Here is a 22,492-nt window from a genome sequence, read left to right on the forward strand (position 1 = left end):
TCCTACTTTTTACTGAACATTTTAAGAAAGCAGAAATTGGAATTCCTCTATTACTGTAGTCAATTGTTCAACTGCAAAATCTTAGCTTAAAAACTTAATTAAGACTCAAGCATGGTAGTACTTTTCTGATTTCCACTTTGACTCTTTCAGTTTTACAGGAGATTCTAAACTTGCCTCTAGCATGCGCTATGTGGAAACACAGTCCATGCAAATTGGAGCATCCTATATGATTCAATTCAGCCTGGTAATGGGGTGTGGCCAGAAATATACTCCACACATGGACAACCAGGTGAAGCTGGAGTACTCAACCAATCATGGCCTAACCTGGCATCTTGTCCAAGAAGTGAGTATATTGTCACAAGAGCTATGACTGGTAACTTCTTCCTTTTGACACAGAAGAATTTTAAATTCTAAAAGAATCACAATTCTAAAAGTTTAGATTTAGTTGAAAAGGAACCATGTCATTTAACACAGAATTGACATGAAGTTAGCTGTGGATAAGGAAGCCACACTAGAAAAGATACTAAAGAGTAACGAGAAATATAAAAAGCAATGGAAAGAGCTACAAGGCTGGAGATGATCTTTGGAATATGATTTCCTCTAGTCTTCTTCCTCTATAAACTGTCTCTTTTACCCTGTACTATTTCTTCTTTTGCCCCTTCTCTAACTCTTCTTAGGAGTACATAGACTATAAACAACAGGCTTTTAACGTTAGAAACAAATATATACATACATATATTATATGTATACATTGGTAGAGAGAGAGATAAATAGGTAGATGGATAGATGATGGATAGATCCAATTTCTTAGAATACAATTTATATATATATATATATATATGTATATATATGTAATCTGGTATTATCATAAATTTATAAATACCATAAGGAAATACCAAATGTGAACAACAAAATAGGATTAAAAAAAGGAATCCTAACCAAGCATGGTATCATGGATACTTGTAACCCCAGCTACATGGGATGCTGAGACTGGAAAGTCCATGGTTTGAGAGCATCCCAGGCAAATAAGTTCACCAACACCCCCAAAAAGGTTGGGCATAGTTGTCTACGCCCATCATCCTACCAGTGGTAGGGAACATTAATGGGAAGAGTGCTGTCCAAACCAACCTAGGCAAAAAGCAAAATTCTATCTCAAAAATGGTCAGAGCTAATAGGGCTAGAGGTATGGTTGCCTAGAATGGGTAAAGCTTTGAATTCAAATCCTGTATTTCCACAAAAATATTTCTAATTTATTTCTGTTTATAGATGTAAGAATGGGGAAATATTTAATTCCCTTATGTCATTACATTTATAATTGTTTCCAAAATATTTTACTTCACAAAAGGAAAAAAAAAACATGGATTCCACCTATGCTACCAATAGTTAGGACCATGACATTAGATTCCCTAAGAGCTTTTTCACTTGTGATAAGTAAGTAAAAGTATTTATTTTGGGGAAAAAATAGAAGTTAACTTTGATTTTTTGTCTGCCTCTCTTTCAGGAATGCCTTCCAAGTATGCCGAGTTGTCAGGAATTTACATCAGCAAGTATTTACCATGCAAGTGAGTTCACACAGTGGAGGAGAGTCATAGTACTTCTTCCCCAGAAAACCTGGTAAGAAATGACATTTGGAGGGGGGGTTGTTGGTGGTTTTGTTTAATTAATTTTTTATGTGAAAATACTGTACAGAGGGGTTACAATTACCTGAGCAAGGTAATGAGTACATTTCTTATCAAGCATTGTTGCCTCCTCCTTTGTCTCCATGCCCTCCCATCCTCCCCACCCACCAAAGTTGTAAAGTTCGATTTTTGACATAAAGTCTTGTACATCTCACTGTTGCAATGAGTCCACCTGTATCCCTATTTAAGCAATCTGTTTTATCCCTTCCTCTCTCCAAATTATACCAACATCAAATACAGTGAAAACAGGGGTTATATTGTTGGGGAGGGACATACAAACAACAAAAAAAATCATCTTATAAATATGTTAGAAACAATAGCAAGAAAGAAAAACCATTTGAGCCTTTATTTGAGGGTTCATTTCGCTTAACATCATCTTATCATCTTATCTTTTCTGTTGTCTCAGATACATATTAGTTATTGCAAATAAGGGAAACCACAGGACCTATGTTTCTTTGGGCCTGGCTAACTTCACTTAAAATATTTTTTTCCAAGTCTGGGCAATATCATTCTTTCTGATGGAGGCATAGAATTCCATTGTGTATATATACCACATTTTCTTGATCCATTCATCTACTGAGGGGCATCTGGGTTGGTTCCATATCTTAGCTATGGTAAATAATGCTGCAATAAACATAGTTGTGCTAGTAGCTTTAGTAAGGTCTTGTTTGTGATCATTAGGGTAAATGCCCAAAAGTGGGATTGCTGGGTCATAGGGGAGCTCTATGTGCAGTCTTTTGAGGAACCCACATAATACTTTCCAAAGTGATAGGGTTCCCTTCTGTCCACATCCTCTCCAGCATCTGTTGTTATTAGAGTTCTTGATTATAGCCATTCTAACTGGGGTAAGGTGGTATCTCAATGTTGTCTTGATTTGCATTTCTTTTATGGCTACAGAGGTTGAGCATTTCTTCATGTGTCTATTAGTTATCCTTCTTTCCTCTTCAGAGAAGTTTCTCTGTAAGTCTTTAGCCCACTTATTTATTGGGCAGTTGTTTCATTGAGGATTTGTTGTTGGGGGATTTAATTTTTTGAGTTCCAGGTATATTTTAGATATGAGACCCTTTTCTATTGTATGGCTAGTGAAGATCTTCTAATCCACCTGCTTTCTATTGATCTTGCTAGGTAGCTATGTCCTTTGCCATGCAGAAGCTCTGCAGCTTCATAAAATCCCATTTGTCCAACCTTTCTTTCATTTGTTGTGTTTCTGGGTCTCTATTAAGAAAATTTCATGGGCTGGGAAGGTGGCTCTGTGGTAGAGCGCTTGCCTTTCATGCATAAGGCTCTGGGTTCAATTCCTCAGCACCACATAAGCAAAAAGAAAAAGACGGAAGTGGCGCTGTGGCTCAAGTGGTAGAGCGCTAGCCTTGAGCTGAAGAGCTGAGGGACAGTGCCCAGGCCCAGAGTTCAGGCCCCACAACCGGACCACTCCCCCCCCCAAAAAAAAGAAAAGTAAAAAAAAAGAAAATTTCAGCCTGTGCCAAGGAGACTTAGGGTTTCTCCTATTCCGTCCTGTAATGTTTTCAGGGCTTCTGCTTTGACTCTGAGGTCTTTGATCCCTTTGGAATTGATTCTGGTGCAGGGTGATATATAAGGATCTAGCTTTAGTTTTCTACAGGTGATTAACCAATTTTGCCAGCACCATTTACTGAAGGGGCTGTCTTTCTTCCATTCTATTTTTTTAGCTCCCTTATCGAAGATTAGATGGCTATAGGTCTGTGGGTTCATTTCTGGGTTTTCAATTCTATTCCATTGGTCCTGAGGTCTGTTCTTGTGCCAGTACCAAGCTGTTTTGATTACTATGGCTTTATAGTAGAGTTTGAAATTTGGTATTGATATTCCTCCAGCACAGTTCTTTCTGTTAAGGATCATTTTTGCTATTCGGAGTGTTTTATTGTTCCATATGAATTTTTGTATGCCTTTTCTATTCCTTGAAGAATGATATTGATGGGTATTCCATTGAATTTGTAGAGAGACTTTGGAAGTATTGCCATTTTCATGATGTTGATCCTTCCAATCCAGCAGCATGGGAAGTTTTGTTGGGTTTTTTTGTTTTTTGTTTTGGGGGTTATTTTTGTTCTTTTTGTTTGTTTGTTTGTTTGTTTTTTGGCGGTCGTGGGGCTAGAACTCGGCCTGGGCGCTGTCCCTCAGCTCTTCACCTCAAGGCTAGTGCTCTACCACTTGAGCTACAGTGCCACTTCTGGTTTTCTGGTAGTTTTTTGGAGATAAGAGTTTCCTGCATGGGCTGGCTTTGAACCGTGATCCTCAGATCTCAGCCTCCTGAGTAGCTAGGACTACAGGCGTGAGCCACCAGCGCCCGGCTAGAGATGACATTTTGAATACAACTATCACTTTTAATTTTTACTATCTCAACTAGTATGACTAGAATATGAAGATATGTATTAACCACAATGGCAAGAAATTTAATTTAGTTAGTTACCTTAAAGGTTCCTCAACTCTGGAAGTCTAAGATTCTGTGATTTATTCAGAAATAAAAGCATAGAAAGAAACAAATATTATGGTTTTTTTCCTGTGATATCTGTCATTCAGTGTTGTTTCTGTAGAGAATTCTCAAATAAACCCATCTCAGAACATTTTATACAAAAGTTGGGCTCTGTACAACAGTTGGGTAGATAACTATCAGTGTTACCTTTATACCTTTAGTTGAAGATTGAATTACTGCATTATATAAGAATACCTCCTTGATTATTTTTAAGGATACATCATTATACACCAGTTGGAATAAAATACTTGAAATTTAATTTCTGCAGCTTTTCATGTCCAACTGTGAGCCATTTCTGACATACTGTATTAATGCACCAAACAATAAGTTCTTTTTCTCTCTTGCAGTCTACTTTTTTATGTCTACTGCTGGGAATAAAATCAATACTTTTATTTTGTTTCAGTGACATTTCCAAGAGAATATGTTAGTAAGAGTTTAATTGAAATGATATATTAAACTACTGAAGTGTAGGTCATGGGAGCTACAGGTCATTGTAGGCACAGAGCCACTAAGAGTTTTCTTTTTTCATTATTTCACAATTAAGTACATCTCTCATTTAAAAATTGTTGATTTCATTCACTGCTGGGAAGTAGGATAATAGTGATTAGTGATAGGGTATTCTGTGGATGGCTTTTCCTTCCCTGAAACATTATGAACCATTATTATTTATTGTAGTTTAGAGCATTGAAAAAGTATTGCCTGAATAAACCTTTGCAGGTTATCCTACATTCAGATTGTATGTTGCACTGTGATTTCTTATCTAAAAAGAATAGCATCACTGAGTTGCAGGTTTTCACATAGCCAGGAAAGGTTAATTCTCATGAATTCTTATGAAGGAAATACATTGACCCTCAAAATGCAGGATCAACACAGTGCATTTCATATAGTAAGCATGTTTATTGAATGTTAGAAATTAACTTGAATTTTAATTCAAAGTACCTCAATGAATTAAAGTTTTATTATAGAATACCTTATTTTGTAAATGGAAAAACTACTATATTTACATGTGGTTAATGGCACATGAAATAATTTGGTTCTTCTTTTCCAGAATTCCTTCAAAGCCCTGATAAAAAGGAAAAGTATTTTTTGAAACAAACAACACAGTAGGACACTTATTTTTTAGCATTTCCTCTCACTGAAACATTAAACTAAACATTGTTGCTACATTTTTTTCAAGTGTCATTGTTTTTTCATCTGTAATATGAAAAGGCTCTGCTAAATGCATCTACTGTGCTTAGCGTTCTTGGTAACTTTGTTTATTGTGTTTGGTTCAAACTTTCTCAAATAGCATTCCATTGAAGAATCAGAGTGAGGTTTAGTTTGAAGAAATGGTGCCTCTTTAGCCAAATCTTTGTTTTACTGTTTTGATTCAAATGTATTCAAATATAAATTAAATGCATAAAAGCAAATGTGGGCCTTGCATTATCAAAGATCTGTTAACTAGATAACTTTAGAGTAGAAATATCTAATGTATACACCTGCTCAAAGAAATTATATTATATATGAACTGAACATTTGTTACCCAATGAAAATTAATTTTGTTCTTATGAAAGACATTTACATAAGAACAGGGCCTAATGAGACCGAAACAGCTGTCAGTCCCTGACTTCATAAACAAATCAACACCTAATGACTGAAGTTTCAGAATAATTGGGTAAATGTAATTATGGGAACTGTAAAAGTAGAAAATAGAATTTAGTTAGCCTTCATTTACTTTGAGTCTTCAAGTTACCTAACTATCAAGAGATGACTTGATGTCATTTTATTTCAGTGTTAGAGTTTATATAGGGGGAAAAATCAAATAGACTCAACTTTTGTTGCTTTGGGGAAGCCATAGAGTTTAGATTTTAGATACAAGTCAACTTTCTTTCATGACCCACACAGCAGTAGTTCGACTTTCAGACTCAATCCAAAATGTACAAGATCTTTCTATGATTTCTTAGTTAAAAGAGAGAAATGGCAAATTATTTGTATTGAGGGTGATATATAGCAATGATGCAGTTATAAATCAGTGAGATCACACCTTGTCTTTCTGTGTGTGCCCAGCTGGGGAATTGCTCACACTTTTTTTTCTTACTAAAAAATGAAGCCAGTAGTCAACCTTTTTCCCTCTTTTATTTTTCTCTTAATTAACATCAGCACATTAAACTGCGGGTTGCATTTAAAATGACATAGTCCACTCAAGCTTTTTATCTTAAGGAGATTTTTTAAATTGAATTTACAAGATGTAGGTTAAGGATTCTTTTACCTAGAAAATTAATTTAGAATGTGTTTGCATGTGACTATTGAAAGCATTAGTGAACTGAAATTCTAAGATTTCTGTATCCTCTCAACCCATTTAATATTTCAAGTAAGTAACAAAACCTCAAAATAATGTATCTGATAGGCTTTGCAAAGGCATGTATTGGAATGGTAAAGAAAACAGTACCTCCTTAGTCCGGAGGAATATTTAAGAGCTGGAGGTAATTGGAGAAATTCATTTTGCCTAAATCCTTTGTTTAAGAAGCAAGGAACTAGAATATGTGAAGGCTTTCATCAGTCACTAAGGGTCACACAAATGGTAACTTGCAAACCCAGGCTCACGCAGGCCTTGTCCCCTGACTCCTAGTCATTCCTCACTCCATGACCCAAGGAAGTGAGAATCCATCTGACATTTCCTGACCTGTTCAGCACTCATAAACTCTTTTTTTATTATTATTGTGAAAATACTGTACAGAGGGGTTACAATTACATGGGCAAGGTAATGAGTACATTTCTTATCAAGCATTGTTGCCTCCTCCTTTGTTTCCCCTTCCCATCCCTTCCCATCTCCCCACCCCACCCTCCTGCTCCCCACTTCCCCACCCTCACCCCCCCCACCCCCGCCAAAGTTGTAAAGTTCGTTTTGACATAATGTCTTGTACATCTCATTGTTGCAATGGGTCCACCTGTATCCCTATTTAAACAATTTGTTTTTTCCTTTCCCCTCCACAAATTGTACCAACATCAAATACAGTGAAAACAGGGGTTATACCGTGGGGGAGGGACATACAAAGCAACAAAGAAACCATCTTATAATGTTAGAAAAAATCGCAAAAAAGAAAAAACACTTGAATCCTTATCTTGGGGTTCAAAAACTCTTTTTTTAATTTTTATTTTTTATTGTGAACATACTGTACAGAGGGGTTACAATTACATGGGCAAGATAATGGGTACATTTCTTATCAAGCATTGCAGCCTCCTCCTTTGTTTACCCTTCACATCCCTTCCCAGCCTCCCCCGCCCCCCCCATCCCATTCTCCCCCCCACCACCAAAGTTGTAAAGTTTGTTTTCCACATGACAACTTGTACTTCTCATTCAAAAACTCTTTTTTTTAAACACACTCTTTTTAAAAAATAATTTTCTGTTGTTCCAATATAAACAAACTATCAAAACAAACAACAAGGGAAGGGGTAACAATGATCGACAAGTAATGTACTCACTGCCTTACTCATGTAACTGTAACTCCTCTGTACAGCATCTTTTCAATAAAATAAAAAATTTTTTAAAAGTTATCACTATCTCCAGAGGAGACAGTCAACCTGTGGCTTTGGCCATGACTCAAGTCCAGTTTTATTTACTTCAGTTCTGCAGAGTTCTAGGCTAAGATAATGTATCTACTTTCATAGTAGGCTTTTCTTTTTCTTTTTTTTTCTTTGTTTTAGTTGGTAATAGGGCTTGAACTCAGGGCATGTGGGGCAGTCCCTGAGCTCTTTTACTCAAGGCTAGCAGTCCATTCCTTTGAACCACAGAACTGCTTCTTGTTTTCTTTCTTTCTTTTTGAAAAAGTTGTTATTTTAGAGTTAATAACAGAGGGATTACAGGTAATGAGTGATGAGTACAGTTCTTTTTGAACCATGTCTCTCCTTCTGTCACTTTCTCATGGTTTTTTCCTCTCATCCCCACCCACAAGATATACAGTTCATTTTTCCTCATAGTGTCTAGTGACTACCACTGTTATATTTGTTCATTCTTGTTTCACTTTTACTGTGCTCTCCCTTACCCTTCCAAATACAAACAAACAAACACAAAAGAAAAGAAAACAAAAACAGCGGTGGCAACTAAAAAATGTATCTTGTTTCTGTTTCTTGGAGTTCATTTCAGAGAATATTATTTTATGATCATATGCACATAGCTGTTGAGCCTTTGTCAACCACTCCTATGTATATCCTCCTTTGGCCTCAGTGTATGAATGTCTGGTTTTCTGATGGTTAAGATAAGACCCTCGTGAACTTTTCTTTTTGCCTCCTGAGTAGATAGGATTATGGGCATGAGCCACAGCTGCCCAGCTTACAGTAGGCATTACTAAAAATCATTCTTAATGGGGCTATGAAAATTGTGATGCTGTTTAATTACAAACATACCCCTATTATCATAGAGATGCATCTGTCCCATTGTGTATGTCCCATGATAAATAGTGATAGGCATGGAAACCTTTGTATCTTGAAGGTTACCTGAAGAGCCTTCCAATTATTCTATCAAGAATCAAAATGTGCCAGGCACCCATGGCTCATGCCTGTAATCCTAGCTACTCAGGAGGCTGAGATCTGAGGATCACGGTTCAAAGCCAGCCCAGACAGGAAAGTCCATGAGACTCTTATCTCCAAAACAACACTAGAAAACCGGAAGTGGCACTGTGGCTCAAGCAGCAGAGCACTAGCCTTGAGCTGAAGAGCTGAGAGATAGTGCCCAGGCCCAGAGTTCAAGCCCCAAAACCAATCTTCTCTCCCCTCCCCCTACCCCAGCCCTGCCCTGGCAAAAAAAAAAAAAAAAAAAAAAAAAAAAAAAAAAAAGCTTATTCTGTATTTTACCTGTTGTGTACTTAGGGAGTACTTAATATATTAAATGGATACATGAAGACTTTAATGCATCATTCACAGTCATTAAAACCAACTGTGTCTGAAGTTAGTGTGCTTAGGGATGGATTAATGAGTGGAATAAGGCACCCATGATAATCTGTGAATTTAAAAAAACAGCTTTTAAATTAGCACACTGACCAAAAACAACTCATCACAGTTTCCTGAAAATTCTCACAGAAGAAAATATGCTATAATTTTAGTTTAGTTTAGTTTTGCCAGTGCTATAATTTAGAAGACTATTATAAAGTCATCAGAAACAAGAAACCTTCTTGACATTGCCCTAAAAAGTCTTCCCCTATAAGACTTTTATATATGGTTTCAGTGAAGTCTTTTTTGATATGTAAGGGACTGATTAACTTTTCATCTGTACTTAATGACCAGCCAAATCCATGAAACTCAAGTAGGTTAGTGTTTCAGAAATAAGCAGAACTTGGCATTCAGATGTTTTTACTCCTTATAGAATAGTCTGCCCTTAATGCCAATATAATATCCTCAAACAAAATTTATGATTTTTAATCCAGATTAATTGAAAGTCTTCCAATAAATACTGATATGTTCATTCTAAGAAGTTGTATTACTTCAGGCTAAACATTTGACATTTTCACCTGTGGAAAATGTGCTCAGCTTCATACATACCTTTTATTTTTTAATACTCTTTTTCACTTTTCTTTTTCTAATCAAATCTGAGCAACCACTAAAAATTTTATGGTGTTGCAAGTGAATTAGGATTGAAGTGTATCCAGTATAGGCATATCTCTTCTTAACTGTCTTGAGAGAATTGTTGAAATGCACCATGATTAAAAGGAAACTAAGGTAAGGGAAACAGTAGGTGTTAGTAGAAAGTTATCTGACAGCTGCTGACCTTTGACCTCTCTGTGGCATCACTTGTTGATTTTATTACTCTTCTTGCTCCTAGGTCAAGTGCCACCCGCTTCCGCTGGAGTCAGAGCTATTACACAGCCCAGGACGAGTGGGCATTAGACAGCATTTATATTGGGCAGCAGTGCCCCAACATGTGCAGTGGACATGGGTCATGTGACCATGGCATGTGCAGGTATGTGGTCCAGAGACTGTGATCCATTCCCAACCTTTCAGCTTAAGTCAATGTGTACATCCACACATCATCAAGTAGCCAAGAGAAAATGCATCTCCTACTTTTCTTGTTTTAGTTGTTAACAAATACTATTACATTAAGAATATAAGAGTCTTGTGCTTGTTAGGCAGATGCGCTACCATTTAAGCCATATCCTTAGCCCTTTTTTTGCTTTTAGTTATTTTTTCAGATGTGGTCTTACATATACTTTCTTCCAGGGGCCATGGACCCTAGACCATGATCCTCCCACTGATCACCTCCTTTGTAGCTAGGACTATAGGAACTTATCACCATGGCTGGTATACTGAATGAGATGGAGGGTCTCATTAACATTTTGCCTAAGCTGGTTCCAAGTCACTATTCTCTTGATCTTTGCTTCCCAGGTGCCAAGAATTCTATACAAGCCAAAAAAAATGCTGGCTGAAAGTATATATTCTGACCCTTGAAATCTAAACTGAAAAATGAGGCCTCCTAGGTGGAAAGAAGCCTTCTATTGTTTCTTTTTTGTACCCCTGACAGTCTTAAAGTATGTGCCAAACACAATTGCACAGTCTTCTGTACTATTTCACCTGAACCTGGTTGTAGACATGGAGAGAGAATACTTACTACTAATGAAGATGAGAGAAGAATACACTGGCATACTTAAATATTCTTAGCAGATATAATTTAATCAGAAAGAAAAGCTACAGCACATGTGTTATATACTGGTTAATCAAGCATTTTTATGTGACTTTTTTGAAAGCTACAGGAAAGTCCCACTGTGTCTTACCTCCTCCACTCACATGTATACAAACATACCCATGGCCTTCAATAGTACTTTGTCTAGATTTTACTGGGTTAGCATCGTATCTTTTAAGCATACATTCTATCCACGTGGAGGATTGTAAAAATTGACAGCCATCAGTATTCACATCACACACCCCATTTATGCTATGCAGGAAAATCTAGTGAAAAGGATAAGACCTGAGGTAAAGTGTAAGATGTGGGAAATGTCTTGGGAAGGATGGCCATTGTGTGCCAGATAATTTGATGAGTAGCTCACTGAGCTTCTCTCCCCTAGGTGTGACCAGGGCTACCAAGGCACTGAATGTCATCCAGACGCTATGCTTCCCTCTACAATTATGTCAGATTTTGAGAACCAGAATGGTTGGGAGTCTGACTGGCAAGAAGTTATTGGAGGAGAAATTGTAAAACCAGAACAAGGATGTGGGGTCATCTCTTCTGGATCATCTCTATACTTCAGCAAGGTAGGACCAGAACTGGCATGAGTTGTTAAGGACAGGGCTAGTTTCATATATGACTGTTTCCCAAGGCAGCCTGAACTCCAAAAGTATAAATATGGAATGGCTTCATTGTTCCCCGTCCCTTGCTTTTATGTCATATTCTGTGCCTTCTTACATCTTGGGCAAGTTCCTCATTTTATGATTGTTTTCAATTGCTATAAATTCAGTTTTCACTAGTTATAAAGTTAGTTAAAGTTCCTATCCATATTGTACCTGATTTAAATCTTTGCTTTCCTGTCTTCCAGGCTCATTTCTTTTTTTTTGGGGGGGGGTCCGGTTGTGGGGCCTGAACTCTGGGCCTGGGCACTGTCCCTCAGCTCTTCAGCTCAAGGCTAGAGCTCTACCACTTGCAGGCTCATTTCTTGTAGAGTCAATGAGTGGAGTAGGCTCTTGGTCTCTTCTGATTTCCCTCTAGGAGGATGTGAGTCTGGAGTGAGGGATGAGCAGGAGTAGTGGTATAATTTAGAAGTTAAGAGCCAGACTGTAGGATTCAATTCAAATCTACCACTATTTAGTGCTGTGACATGGAACACATTAATCTGTGACTTAATTGCATTTGTAAAGTGGAGACAGTAAGAGGATCTGCCTCACTCAAGTTATTAGGTAGATTAAGTGAGTTTGTATTTGTCAATGATATAGAAGGGTCACTGACATGTAGAAAGCACTTGTGTAGTGCTTAATAAATTTGTTAGTCCGTTAATCTCAGAAATATGATGGGAGGAAGGGGAATAATGATAAGGATGAGGATGTGCAGAGCTCTTCTTAGGGAACTGACGAGATGTCTGTGGTAAGAAGATATCTCAGGTTCTATTCTGGCTCACTTTGGTGGCTTCTGGTATATAGACTCTGCAGAAAAATTTCCCTTGCTGTATTAAGCATTCCTAGTGATAGCACAAGATTAGGCATGCAAAGTGGTTAGACACAACCAGGAACTGAGATTCCAGGCAGAATTACAGACTGATTCTCTTGGGGCATCCCAGGCCATGTTGCTTGGTTAGAGATAGGAGCAAGGGAACTACTTCCTTCTCCTCCCTCATCCATCCTGGACAGGACATTCTTTGCCCTCTCTGTTGCGATTTATCTCCTTATATACTTGTAAAGGGACCTGGGGGTGAGGAGCAAGACTTCAACCTGAGCGACATATTGAACTCTTTAGATTACTGGTAGCTATCTTTAGAATGTGGAATGCTTAATGGCAATTCTTTCCAGAAGGAATTTCAGCCACTAATTCTGGGACAGTTAGAAATGTCCTCTTTCATATCACATAACAAATAGATAGGTGCAAGTGATCTACCATAGGAATGGTATGTTGCAGAGTTTGTTTAGGCAGAAATCCAAGATACATTAATTTAAAGCAAGGGCAAAAATAGACACAGGTTTTGTTTTGATGCAGGTGCAAAGCAAAAGAATCACGAAGTAAATAAGACAAAAAACAATAGGAAATCAGGGATGTATTCCATTTAACAACATTTCCTGTTCATTGGCATTGAAAGTCTCCTGATAATTATTTTTAGAGATGCAGTTGATAAACAATCAATGTACATGTTTAGGCATGGGTATGCAGTTTGTGATTGTGCAGAAATGAAAGTTTGTCCTTCTTATATGCACATATGCATTAATATGTGCTCAAATACACCAGCAAATATATGTACATGTACATGTTTACATACACCCAAATTTGAAACATGTTTGGGTTACACATTCCTTCTACTTCAAGATAGTCTCTGGAGTGAGACTACCTAGGTTTGTATGCATATTCCAGAACTCACTCATTGGTTCACTTTACAAAGCCGTAATACCTCTTTATACTCAGTTTTCTTATGTGTGTATTGGGATATTGAGAGTTTTAAAATGAGTTAATACAGGCATAAAAGAAAGAAGAACAGACTTATTAAGAACAAACAATGTTAACTTTCATAATTCTGTTTTATAAGAATAGATTTCAAGATGGCAGCATTGAATATTTCCAGATATATATCATATAACTAACTTAAAATGATTTCAAAAATAAATGTTTTCCCCCTAACCTCTCAATTCAGGTTTGTTTTATAATTTTTTTGTAAAAATATCTCAGGGTCTTTTTGTTTGTTGTTTGTTTATTGTGTCTGTCATGTGGATCCGTTTAGAATTCTAAGTGGTAGAAACCATCTTAAGCCTCAAAAGAGAGAAACTCAGCCCATGCAACTAAAACAAAACACAAAGAAATTTTAGATGGAGTTTCAATAACTCAAATACCAATAAAAATTTTCCCTTGAGAGCAGATTCTATTCTCAGGTCTGCTATCATCACGAAAATGGAACTGTAGCCACAGAGTTTTGTAAGTAATTCAAAAGGAAAATGCAGGAAGGTTGCAGTTTGGTAGGCTCTGGTGTCCTGGTAGGCATGAAATAAAAGTACTCTGATTGGTAGAGCCAGGCTCATGTGCTCATGAGTTCAGTAGAGAGATGGAGAATGCAGTTTGGCAGTCCTACCCACACGCATTTTAAAATGGAGAACATGCAGTAACTCAAAGGAAGGTTTTTAATCTATTTGTACACCACCCCAGATTAATTTCTCTAAGACATACTTGCTTCTTTCCCTCTCTTTATCATACATATTCAGGGGGGTCTCTGGGACTTTTCCCCTACTCGCATAACTTGTATTCCTTTTCTAAACATGATTCATCTGCTACAGTCAGGAAACTCATCATCTGAGTATTGCCAGTCTCTCTGTCTATGCTCAGGGGCTACAACTTACTCAAATCCCACCCACCCTATCTCACCCTGCATTCAAAGAATCTTTTCTACCAGTCCTGCTGTAAGACTGCTGCATCTATGAAACTTTTGGGAGCTAGAGAAAACTGTACTGATCTCTAGTCTTAGAATTATTTTCTCATTTATACTTAGTTGCTCATGCTTTTATTTTTATCCTCACAGTAGCTGTCAGAATACAGACAGCCACTGACTGAGCCCCTCTAAATAAAGTGCTACAATGGAATAGGAGTTCCATTTCATGCTGTGGGCAATTACGTATCATTAAGTGCTCATAAGACCAAACAGATTGGAGAATTAATAAGTAATCCAGTGCCCAACACCAACTCAAGAAGTGATCGAGGCTTGGTCTGCAGCCCTCAGTTCTCACTGGTGCCTCTGTCATAGTCTAGAAACTTCATGATTTCAATAGCATGTCATGTTCTACCTGGCACAATGAATGAATGAATGAATGAATGAATGAGTGAATGAATTTAAAGAAAATCGCAAAACAAAAATTCTAAAGAAATGATCATTTTTCTAACAAGTGTTTGGAATACCTAGTATTATTCTGATTAAAGAAAACTTTAATGAAAGACAAAAGTGAAGATTTATGAAGAGTTTTAGAAGTTTTTATTATTAAAATTCTAGATTTTGGGAATGTTGCCCATTAAGACATATTTTATTTTAGCTACACCCTTAAAGAGGTGAACTGTTTTAATCTAGAATTCATTTTTATTCCATGAATTATTCTTCCTTGCAGTGTGAAAATCTCTGAGCCGTATCTCACAATACCATCAGTTCAATAGAAAGTAGTTTCTATAGGCCAGGAAAGAGGAGAGGTGTAGCCTGTCCCTGAAGTACACATGCACACAGACATGCACACTTATTATTTGTGCATGTGTGTCTACACATGTATACATAAATCCATTCACCATAGTATCAGAGAAAAACCTCAAAGCATCTGTTGCATAAACCCATGACCCAATTCTCTTTTCTTTTTTTCTTTGAAACACTGTTCCTCATTCCAGGCCACTGGGAAAGAGAAAACTATTTGTACTAGACTCTAGTAATACAAACTAAACATTTGTGTGATATTTTCTACCACCTAAAATTTCCTACAAAACACCCTTTCCAAACCTCTTGTTAGACGAGTATTGTCATCTCTTGGAATAACCACTTGGCTCTGTAATTCCACAATAGACCATCACTGCAACCAGCTAATTGTGATAATTGGATTTTTTTATAATTCTCCTATCATATCTATATCCTTCTGGCTCATTTTGCATTGAAAGTTTTTCACAAGAGTTTGTGAGATTGAAATTAACCTGCTAGGTTCTTCTAAAAGTCATTCTTCCTATTGTGATCCTGAGATACAAAAATACTAGGATCTCTGAGTTGTCACTATATTCCAAATCAACAGTAAGAAAAATTTAAAGTATGTATAGCTTGTTGAAATGCATAAGATTTCCTCCAATGTAGAGTTTCAAAGAATGAGGTTTTACCTCGGAATTAACTGTCTTTATTTTGCAGGCCTAGTTAATTTGGGGGTCTCTTACTTAGCCTTTAATCTTACCCAATAGCAGCATTCTCTATTAGCTCCAAATATTTCCCCCTGTGACTTCTAATAACTGAAACCTTACGAGTGGTTTTTTTGGGGGGGTTGCTTTGTTTTTGTCTTCTCTTTTTTAGTGTGGGGCTCAAACCCTAGGCTCTCACTCTTAGACCCTGAAAACGTTTACTAATAAATTTAGTGGATTACAGTAGGAGGTGTTTTTCATAACACACTACACTCAGTTTTCATTCCTAACTGACAATTGAACTTCTTATGAAATCTTCAAAAGCAGTTTTGAGTATTCCATGAATTCACTCTGTTAAAGTCCATCCAGGTACAAGAATCTCATAAGCAGATCACTTTTCAGTCTCTTTAGCTTGAAACCATTTACACACAACAGGAATAATTACATTATCCTTGTCCATTCAAATTTAATACCTCAAATATTACCCTGCCGTGCAAGGAGACATACCAAGTAAAGAAAGGGATTTGTGGAAATTTTAAATGTTTAAAATACAAACAGACTATTAAGTGGTTGTAAGAGCTTACTTCAGTGATTCCCTCCCAGTTTCAAGAGTGAGAGGACACAGACAGACTAAGAGGCTGAGAAATTGATGAACTCTGTCAAACAGTTTCTGTCTTGATATGTTCACTATAATTCCCAGAGGAGAAGAGGGTCAAGGTCTATCTGTGGGGAGGATGTTCCTTCAGGAAGGCACATAGTGTGGCCATGTCCCATGCTATTTTATCTAATCATAGCAACACTAGATGAGGAAGATATTACTGCCCGTAGTAGACCTTTGAGGAAAATTGAAACTCAGAAAGGTCTCACAGCTTGTGAACAGTAAGAAAGATATGCGGATATTCAAACTCAGCTCCAGCTGATTTCACAGTACACAAGTCACTCCCCATTACCCAGTGAGGAGCAAATTGACAAAGCAAGGGTTGAGAGTGTTTTCATTAAATTTTATTTTTTCACTTTCAAGTAATCTTGTGTATAATGAAAAAATCTCCAGGGTTTCAAAATGGGGTATAAAGACCACTGATTAAGAAAGTAAAGAAATGTATCCAGGATCAGTTTTCACAGTCAGGACAGAGACAGGAAATAGTATAACTTGTTCATTTTCTCCATCTTAACTAGAAACAGGACCAACTCCTCATAGTTCTACAATAATTGTGGGAATTTGAATCTAAACCGCAAAATGCCAAATGATTGATGACGATTTCTTTGTCTTTTGGAAAGGCCGGGAAAAGACAGTTGGTGAGCTGGGATCTGGATACTTCTTGGGTGGACTTTGTCCAGTTCTACATCCAGATAGGTGGAGAGAGTGCTGCATGCAACAAGCCAGACAGCCGTGAGGAGGGCGTCCTTCTTCAGTACAGCAACAATGGCGGCATCCAGTGGCACTTGCTAGCCGAGATGTACTTCTCAGACTTCAGCCGGCCCAGGTAACCACTTACCTGCAGATTCTACCTGCAACCTACAAGATTGAATTGTTGTTGACATGTTTTCAAAGTGTTGACAGTTGGGAAAAATAGACAAACTCATAAATCATTAACACAATTTATGATTAACCCACCATGTAAAGAGTTCATTTCCTTTGAGCTAGTGGACAGAAACCACGTGTATTCATGCTTACATGTTTAAAGATTTTTTTTACAAATGACTAAAATAAAAAGCAAAGTGATTGGCCACTGTTGACCAAAAGAAGTATCAGCATGTTCCAAGATCATTTTGATCATATTGAGCAATAGTTTCCACTGGGTTGATGTGATAATCTACAATTAACCTACTTGTATATCTCTTTTTAAAAGTATGAACAAGTTAGTCAGCAGCCAGTGAATCAAACACAATGGAAGCATTTTCCCTAAAGATACAAGTGCAAATGAAATAAACATGACAAGGATCAAACTTTCTTACAACATTAAGATCAAACAAAACAGATCTTTCTCTTGTTGCTACCCATGTTGTTATACCAGCATCTAAGGAAAACACAGCCTTTCCTTTCCCAGCCTCAAACCGTTTACTATTATGCAGATTCGTCTATCTGGAGCTTCCAGCTGCTGCTAAGACCCCTTGCACTCGGTTTCGCTGGTGGCAGCCTGTGTTCTCAGGGGAGGACTACGACCAGTGGGCTGTCGATGACATCATCATTTTGTCTGAGAAGCAGAAGCAGGTTATCCCAGTTGTCAACCCAACCTTGCCCCAGGTATTTCTCACCCGGAATTCAAAGAAGTGATTGTAAAGTCCATGAGACAAAGATCCACTTCCTTCCTTAAGTACTTTGTGCCTGCCCAAAGAGTGTGCAACAGAAGTGTAACTGCCTAAGCTAGACACAAGTGGTTCATGCCTGTAGTCCTAAATACTCAGGAGGCTGTTTGAGGGAGGTGGGGAAGAAAGGGATGGTAGGGGAAAAATGAACGAGGGGTAACAATGCTCAATAGGAAATGGACTTATTACCTTGCTCATGTAAACTGTAACCCCTCTGTATAGTATCTTTACAATAAAAAAATATATTTAAATTTTTTTTAAAGAATTGCAGTTTGAAGCCAGCCCAGGAAAGAAATTCCAAGAGACATGGAGGTCTGGTTTAAGTGGTAGAGTACTAGCTGTGTAGGGATAATGTCCAGTCCTTGAGTTCAAACCTCATTATCAACACACACACAAAAAAAATAAATAAATGAAATGAAATGAAATAAATTTAACTGTCTGTACTTAATATTTTGTTACATCTTTAGGCTACCAGTTTGTATATTGTTCAGATGTGAAAAAGATTATTATAGAGTCTTGCTAAGTCATCAAGAAAAATTGTTAATGTCTTTAAAAAGTGATTAGTTATACAATAGCAAAATAATTGCAGTTGTTAACACCAGAAAATTTTAATACATTTTTTTCAAGTTTGGAAAAATATCTTCTCTATTTTCCCACCAATGTGAAAGCTACATGGCCCATAGCATGTCATGAACTGAAAGTTCCTTTCTTGTTTTCAAAGTCACCCTATTGTCTTCCTGTTGTCTTTCCATTGTTTCCATCAGAACTTCTATGAGAAGCCCGCTTTTGATTACCCTATGAATCAAATGAGTGTGTGGTTGATATTGGCTAACGAAGGAATGCTTAAAAATGAAACTTTCTGTGCTGCCACACCATCAGCCATGGTATTTGGAAAGTCAGATGGGGACCGATTTGCAGTAACTCGAGATTTGACCCTGAAGCCTGGATATGTGCTTCAGTTCAAGGTATGTAAGCACAAAGATAGAACAGACTAAGGCGCAAACACATTTTCCAGACTTAAGAGCACAAAATTTTTGTATACTATTGAAGGGACTCACTTGACTGAAACCTCCAGAATCTTCAAATGGCAAAACTTAGCATCTCTATTCATGAGGAAAAGAGTATGTCTGTTTTTAAGGAGTCCCAGAAGTTATGGCTATATCATGATGTTCATAGAACTCTTCCATAATTAAAAATAAAATTTTCTTTAGGACTTCAATCTGATTGTTATTTAATGAATGCCATGCTTCTGAATCATGTTGAATAAGTTCTCCTGTTCAGCTTTCTGTTAGTGGTGATTGGACTGAAAAATTATTTTATGTTTTGACTATAAGATTTTCAATTTCCCTTCCTTTAATTCAGTAAACTTCACCCTGTATATCATTATTCTCCTAAACGCTTATTAACTATCTTTCAACACTGTGATAACATAGCAGCATTTACAGCCAATATTGACTTTGACAAATGCTTGTCTCAGAACCTTAATCAAAATTTCATCATGTTTATAATAAAATCCCATTGGTGAATTTGAGGGTCAAAAGTAATGCAGTTTTAATGAACTAGCACAACTACATTGTCCTTGCATAATGGCAGGATGCAGATGCTTAATATCTTACAAATGGAATTATTAAAGAGGTCAGATGTTTATAAGAAGCTCTTCAAATATAATTTCCACATGTCTGTAAACAAGGAAACTAATCATGAGTAATCAATGAAATGGTATCCTTCCTCATTTAGATTTTCATGCCTAGCTGCCAATGGTCGTAACATGAATAATAATATATGAATCTGTATTTATTTGTTGGAAACATTGAAAAATGGTACAAAATACCTTGGTAGCAAATACCTTTCCAGAATACTATACTGCTTTGACCTAATATCTTGTTTACTCAATTACTGATAAAATCATAGTACTAATGACCTGCAGATCTGGAGGACAATATCCTGAACTTTTTAAAAAAAATCTAAATTAAAATTATATATATGTGTGGGGGGTGTGTGTGTGTGTGTGTTTATGTATGTGTGTATGTGTGTGTAATATCTTAAAGTCCTTATAGAACAAAAGGACATAATATTTAAGGAAATTCTTTATCCTTACATCACAAGCAGAAAGCTGTTTAACCTATGGTTATTAGTCAGTAAAATAATATAAAATATAGATTATTCAAAGATTGAATAGTTGAAACCTATATATCATTTTGATGTTATTTGTACAAAAATGAGCCATTGTGGAGCATTTTTAAATGATTACCACTAGATAATATGAGCATAGAAATGGGAAAAAAAGGGCCCTATCAGTCCTCAAGGAGCTCACAACCTAGAGAATAATCTGGAAAATAAGTAGTCACAGTGTATTCCCAAGGAACACTGTAATAGAAGTAGGTTCTTGATGTTAAAAGAGTGCCCTGACTAGTTCTTTACAGTATTAACTAAACAAATAAGGAAAAAGTCTTAACAGTTAACAGCTATATCAAAAATGCAAACCAAAAAGCATTAAAATTTATTTGCACATTTATTAATTTAGAAAGAAATTGTCTTAAACTGTAATACTCAGTGATGTGTGAGTAGTAGTATGTTCATCAAAACTGATTCATTTGAACCTCACTAATACCAGATAAACACATAACTACAAAATTTAGTGTGTCTATATTCTGACTCAGTAACCACTCATAGTAATTTGTGCCTATTGTGCCTATTCCCTCCTTCTGGAGGGAAAAGGAAGCAGCTTCTTTACTTATCTTTTGTTTGCCTTGCATGCATGAGGCCCTGGGTTCAATTCCTCAGTATCACATATGCAGAAAAAGCCAGAAGTAGAGCTGTAGCTCAAGTGGTAGAGTACCAGCCTTGAGCTGAAGAGCTGAGGGACAGCACCCAGGCCCAGAGTTCAGGCCCCACAACCAACAAAAAAAAAAGGAAGAAAGAAGGATAATTTTATGAGAAAGAAAGATAATTTTATGGTTGGCATTGAGCCATCTAGTCCTTGTCATGCAAATTTAATACAGACTTGGTAGAAGGGGCTCTGGCTGCTCTAGTCCCTCATTTATTGAATGATATCTTGAGACAAAACCTTGTACATTTCTACTCTTCCTTTTAACAGCTGAACATAGGGTGTGCCAGTCAATTTAGCAACACTGCCCCAGTCTTTCTTCAATATTCACACGATGCTGGAATGTCCTGGTTTCTGGTGAAAGAAGGCTGTTTCCCAGCTTCTGCTGGCAAAGGATGTGAAGGGAGTTCCAGAGAACTGAGTGAGCCCACCATGTATCACACAGGGGACTTTGAGGAATGGACAAGAATTACTATCATTATCCCGAGGTCTCTTGCATCCAGGTAAAGAGGACATTTATATGATGTACTATAGCTGCTGATGCATGAGAACACTTATTTTATTTCGGTATCTACATGCCAAATATATCACTAACCTAAGAGAATACTTAATCTTGCTATTTTAACCAAGTAGTAACTCTTGAGGAAAATAGTCATGGGATAAACATTCCCAAAATATGAAGGTGTGTGTATGTGGGGAGCAGGAAGTGTGCTTTCCTTACACTCAGACTACACTTGAGAATTTACTCAACCAGTTATTTGTTCAGCAAATATTCACTGAGTGTTTCTCTGTGCTAAGCACAGTTCAGTTATTGAGTATAGAGAACAAAAAATTAGTTAAAGGCTGAGAGCTTTTGTCAAACATAGATTATTTTTAATGATTTGAAATTTCCTTTCACAGACAAGTTGAGGTCCCTTACAATATAAATGATCCCTTTAAATGACTGCTAAACAAATAATAAAATTTAAAAGGAAGTTTAAAATAAATTAATGAAGGATTTAGATGGAGGAAGTAAGAATTTGAAGCGAAGTAGTTTCATTAATAGGGCAAAAATTTAACTCCTCTCTTCTTGACAGCTAGTACAAAGAAGGAAAGTAAGGATCATTTAATTCATGTGGTTGAGTTAAAAGACAAAAGACAGATAGATACATTCTGAGTTTTTAAAAGACATCTTTCATTCCAAGTTCTATATTCTAGAATAAATTTCTAGCACTTTGTACCAGATAATGGCGATAACACAGAGATCGTCATTTTCAACATTATTTATTACTTTGCAAAAGATAAAGAATCATTTCTAGTGGACACTGAGTCACTAGGAGTGACTCAGTCAGTCATAGGGGTTCCGAGCTGAGATGCTAATAGAAGTCTATTTGTACTACATCTGGTGATGTAATTAGTGGTCAGGATACCTATTAGTATCAGTCAGCAATATTTCCAGCTTTCTTCTTTCCTAGAACAAGGTAGGATCATACTTTTCCCATACCTGTTAAAACTTTTTCATGCCTAATGAAATGTGCATGCATACGTGGCGCAGGACTTTAAGAGACCCTGTGCATTTTTCCATGTTCCTTGCTTTATGAAAGCATGTATTGAAATGAAGCCTAGATTAGTCTGGACCCCTGAGAACCTACAATAAGCAGACTTCCTTACCAACCTACACTAGACATGTAAAC

The 22,492-nt window shown here is 36.9% G+C and overlaps 1 protein-coding gene across 1 annotated transcript in view; it reads left to right on the top strand.

Moving 5' to 3' along the window:
- Window positions 1–22,492, top strand: part of Reln (reelin) — a 458,334-nt gene that overhangs the window by 334,943 nt on the left and 100,899 nt on the right. Inside the window, exons 21-28 of the mRNA XM_069996300.1 lie at window positions 151–343; window positions 1,502–1,614; window positions 9,977–10,114; window positions 11,214–11,400; window positions 16,964–17,169; window positions 17,759–17,930; window positions 18,757–18,957; window positions 21,090–21,322. Coding sequence (XP_069852401.1) covers window positions 151–343; window positions 1,502–1,614; window positions 9,977–10,114; window positions 11,214–11,400; window positions 16,964–17,169; window positions 17,759–17,930; window positions 18,757–18,957; window positions 21,090–21,322 — 1,443 coding nt within the window. The remainder of the gene's footprint in view (window positions 1–150; window positions 344–1,501; window positions 1,615–9,976; window positions 10,115–11,213; window positions 11,401–16,963; window positions 17,170–17,758; window positions 17,931–18,756; window positions 18,958–21,089; window positions 21,323–22,492) is intronic.

Source organism: Dipodomys merriami, unplaced genomic scaffold (genome assembly GCF_024711535.1).
Source record: "Dipodomys merriami isolate MVZ:Mamm:240054 unplaced genomic scaffold, mDipMer1.0.p SCAF_5, whole genome shotgun sequence".
Taxonomy (NCBI): domain Eukaryota; kingdom Metazoa; phylum Chordata; class Mammalia; order Rodentia; family Heteromyidae; genus Dipodomys; species Dipodomys merriami.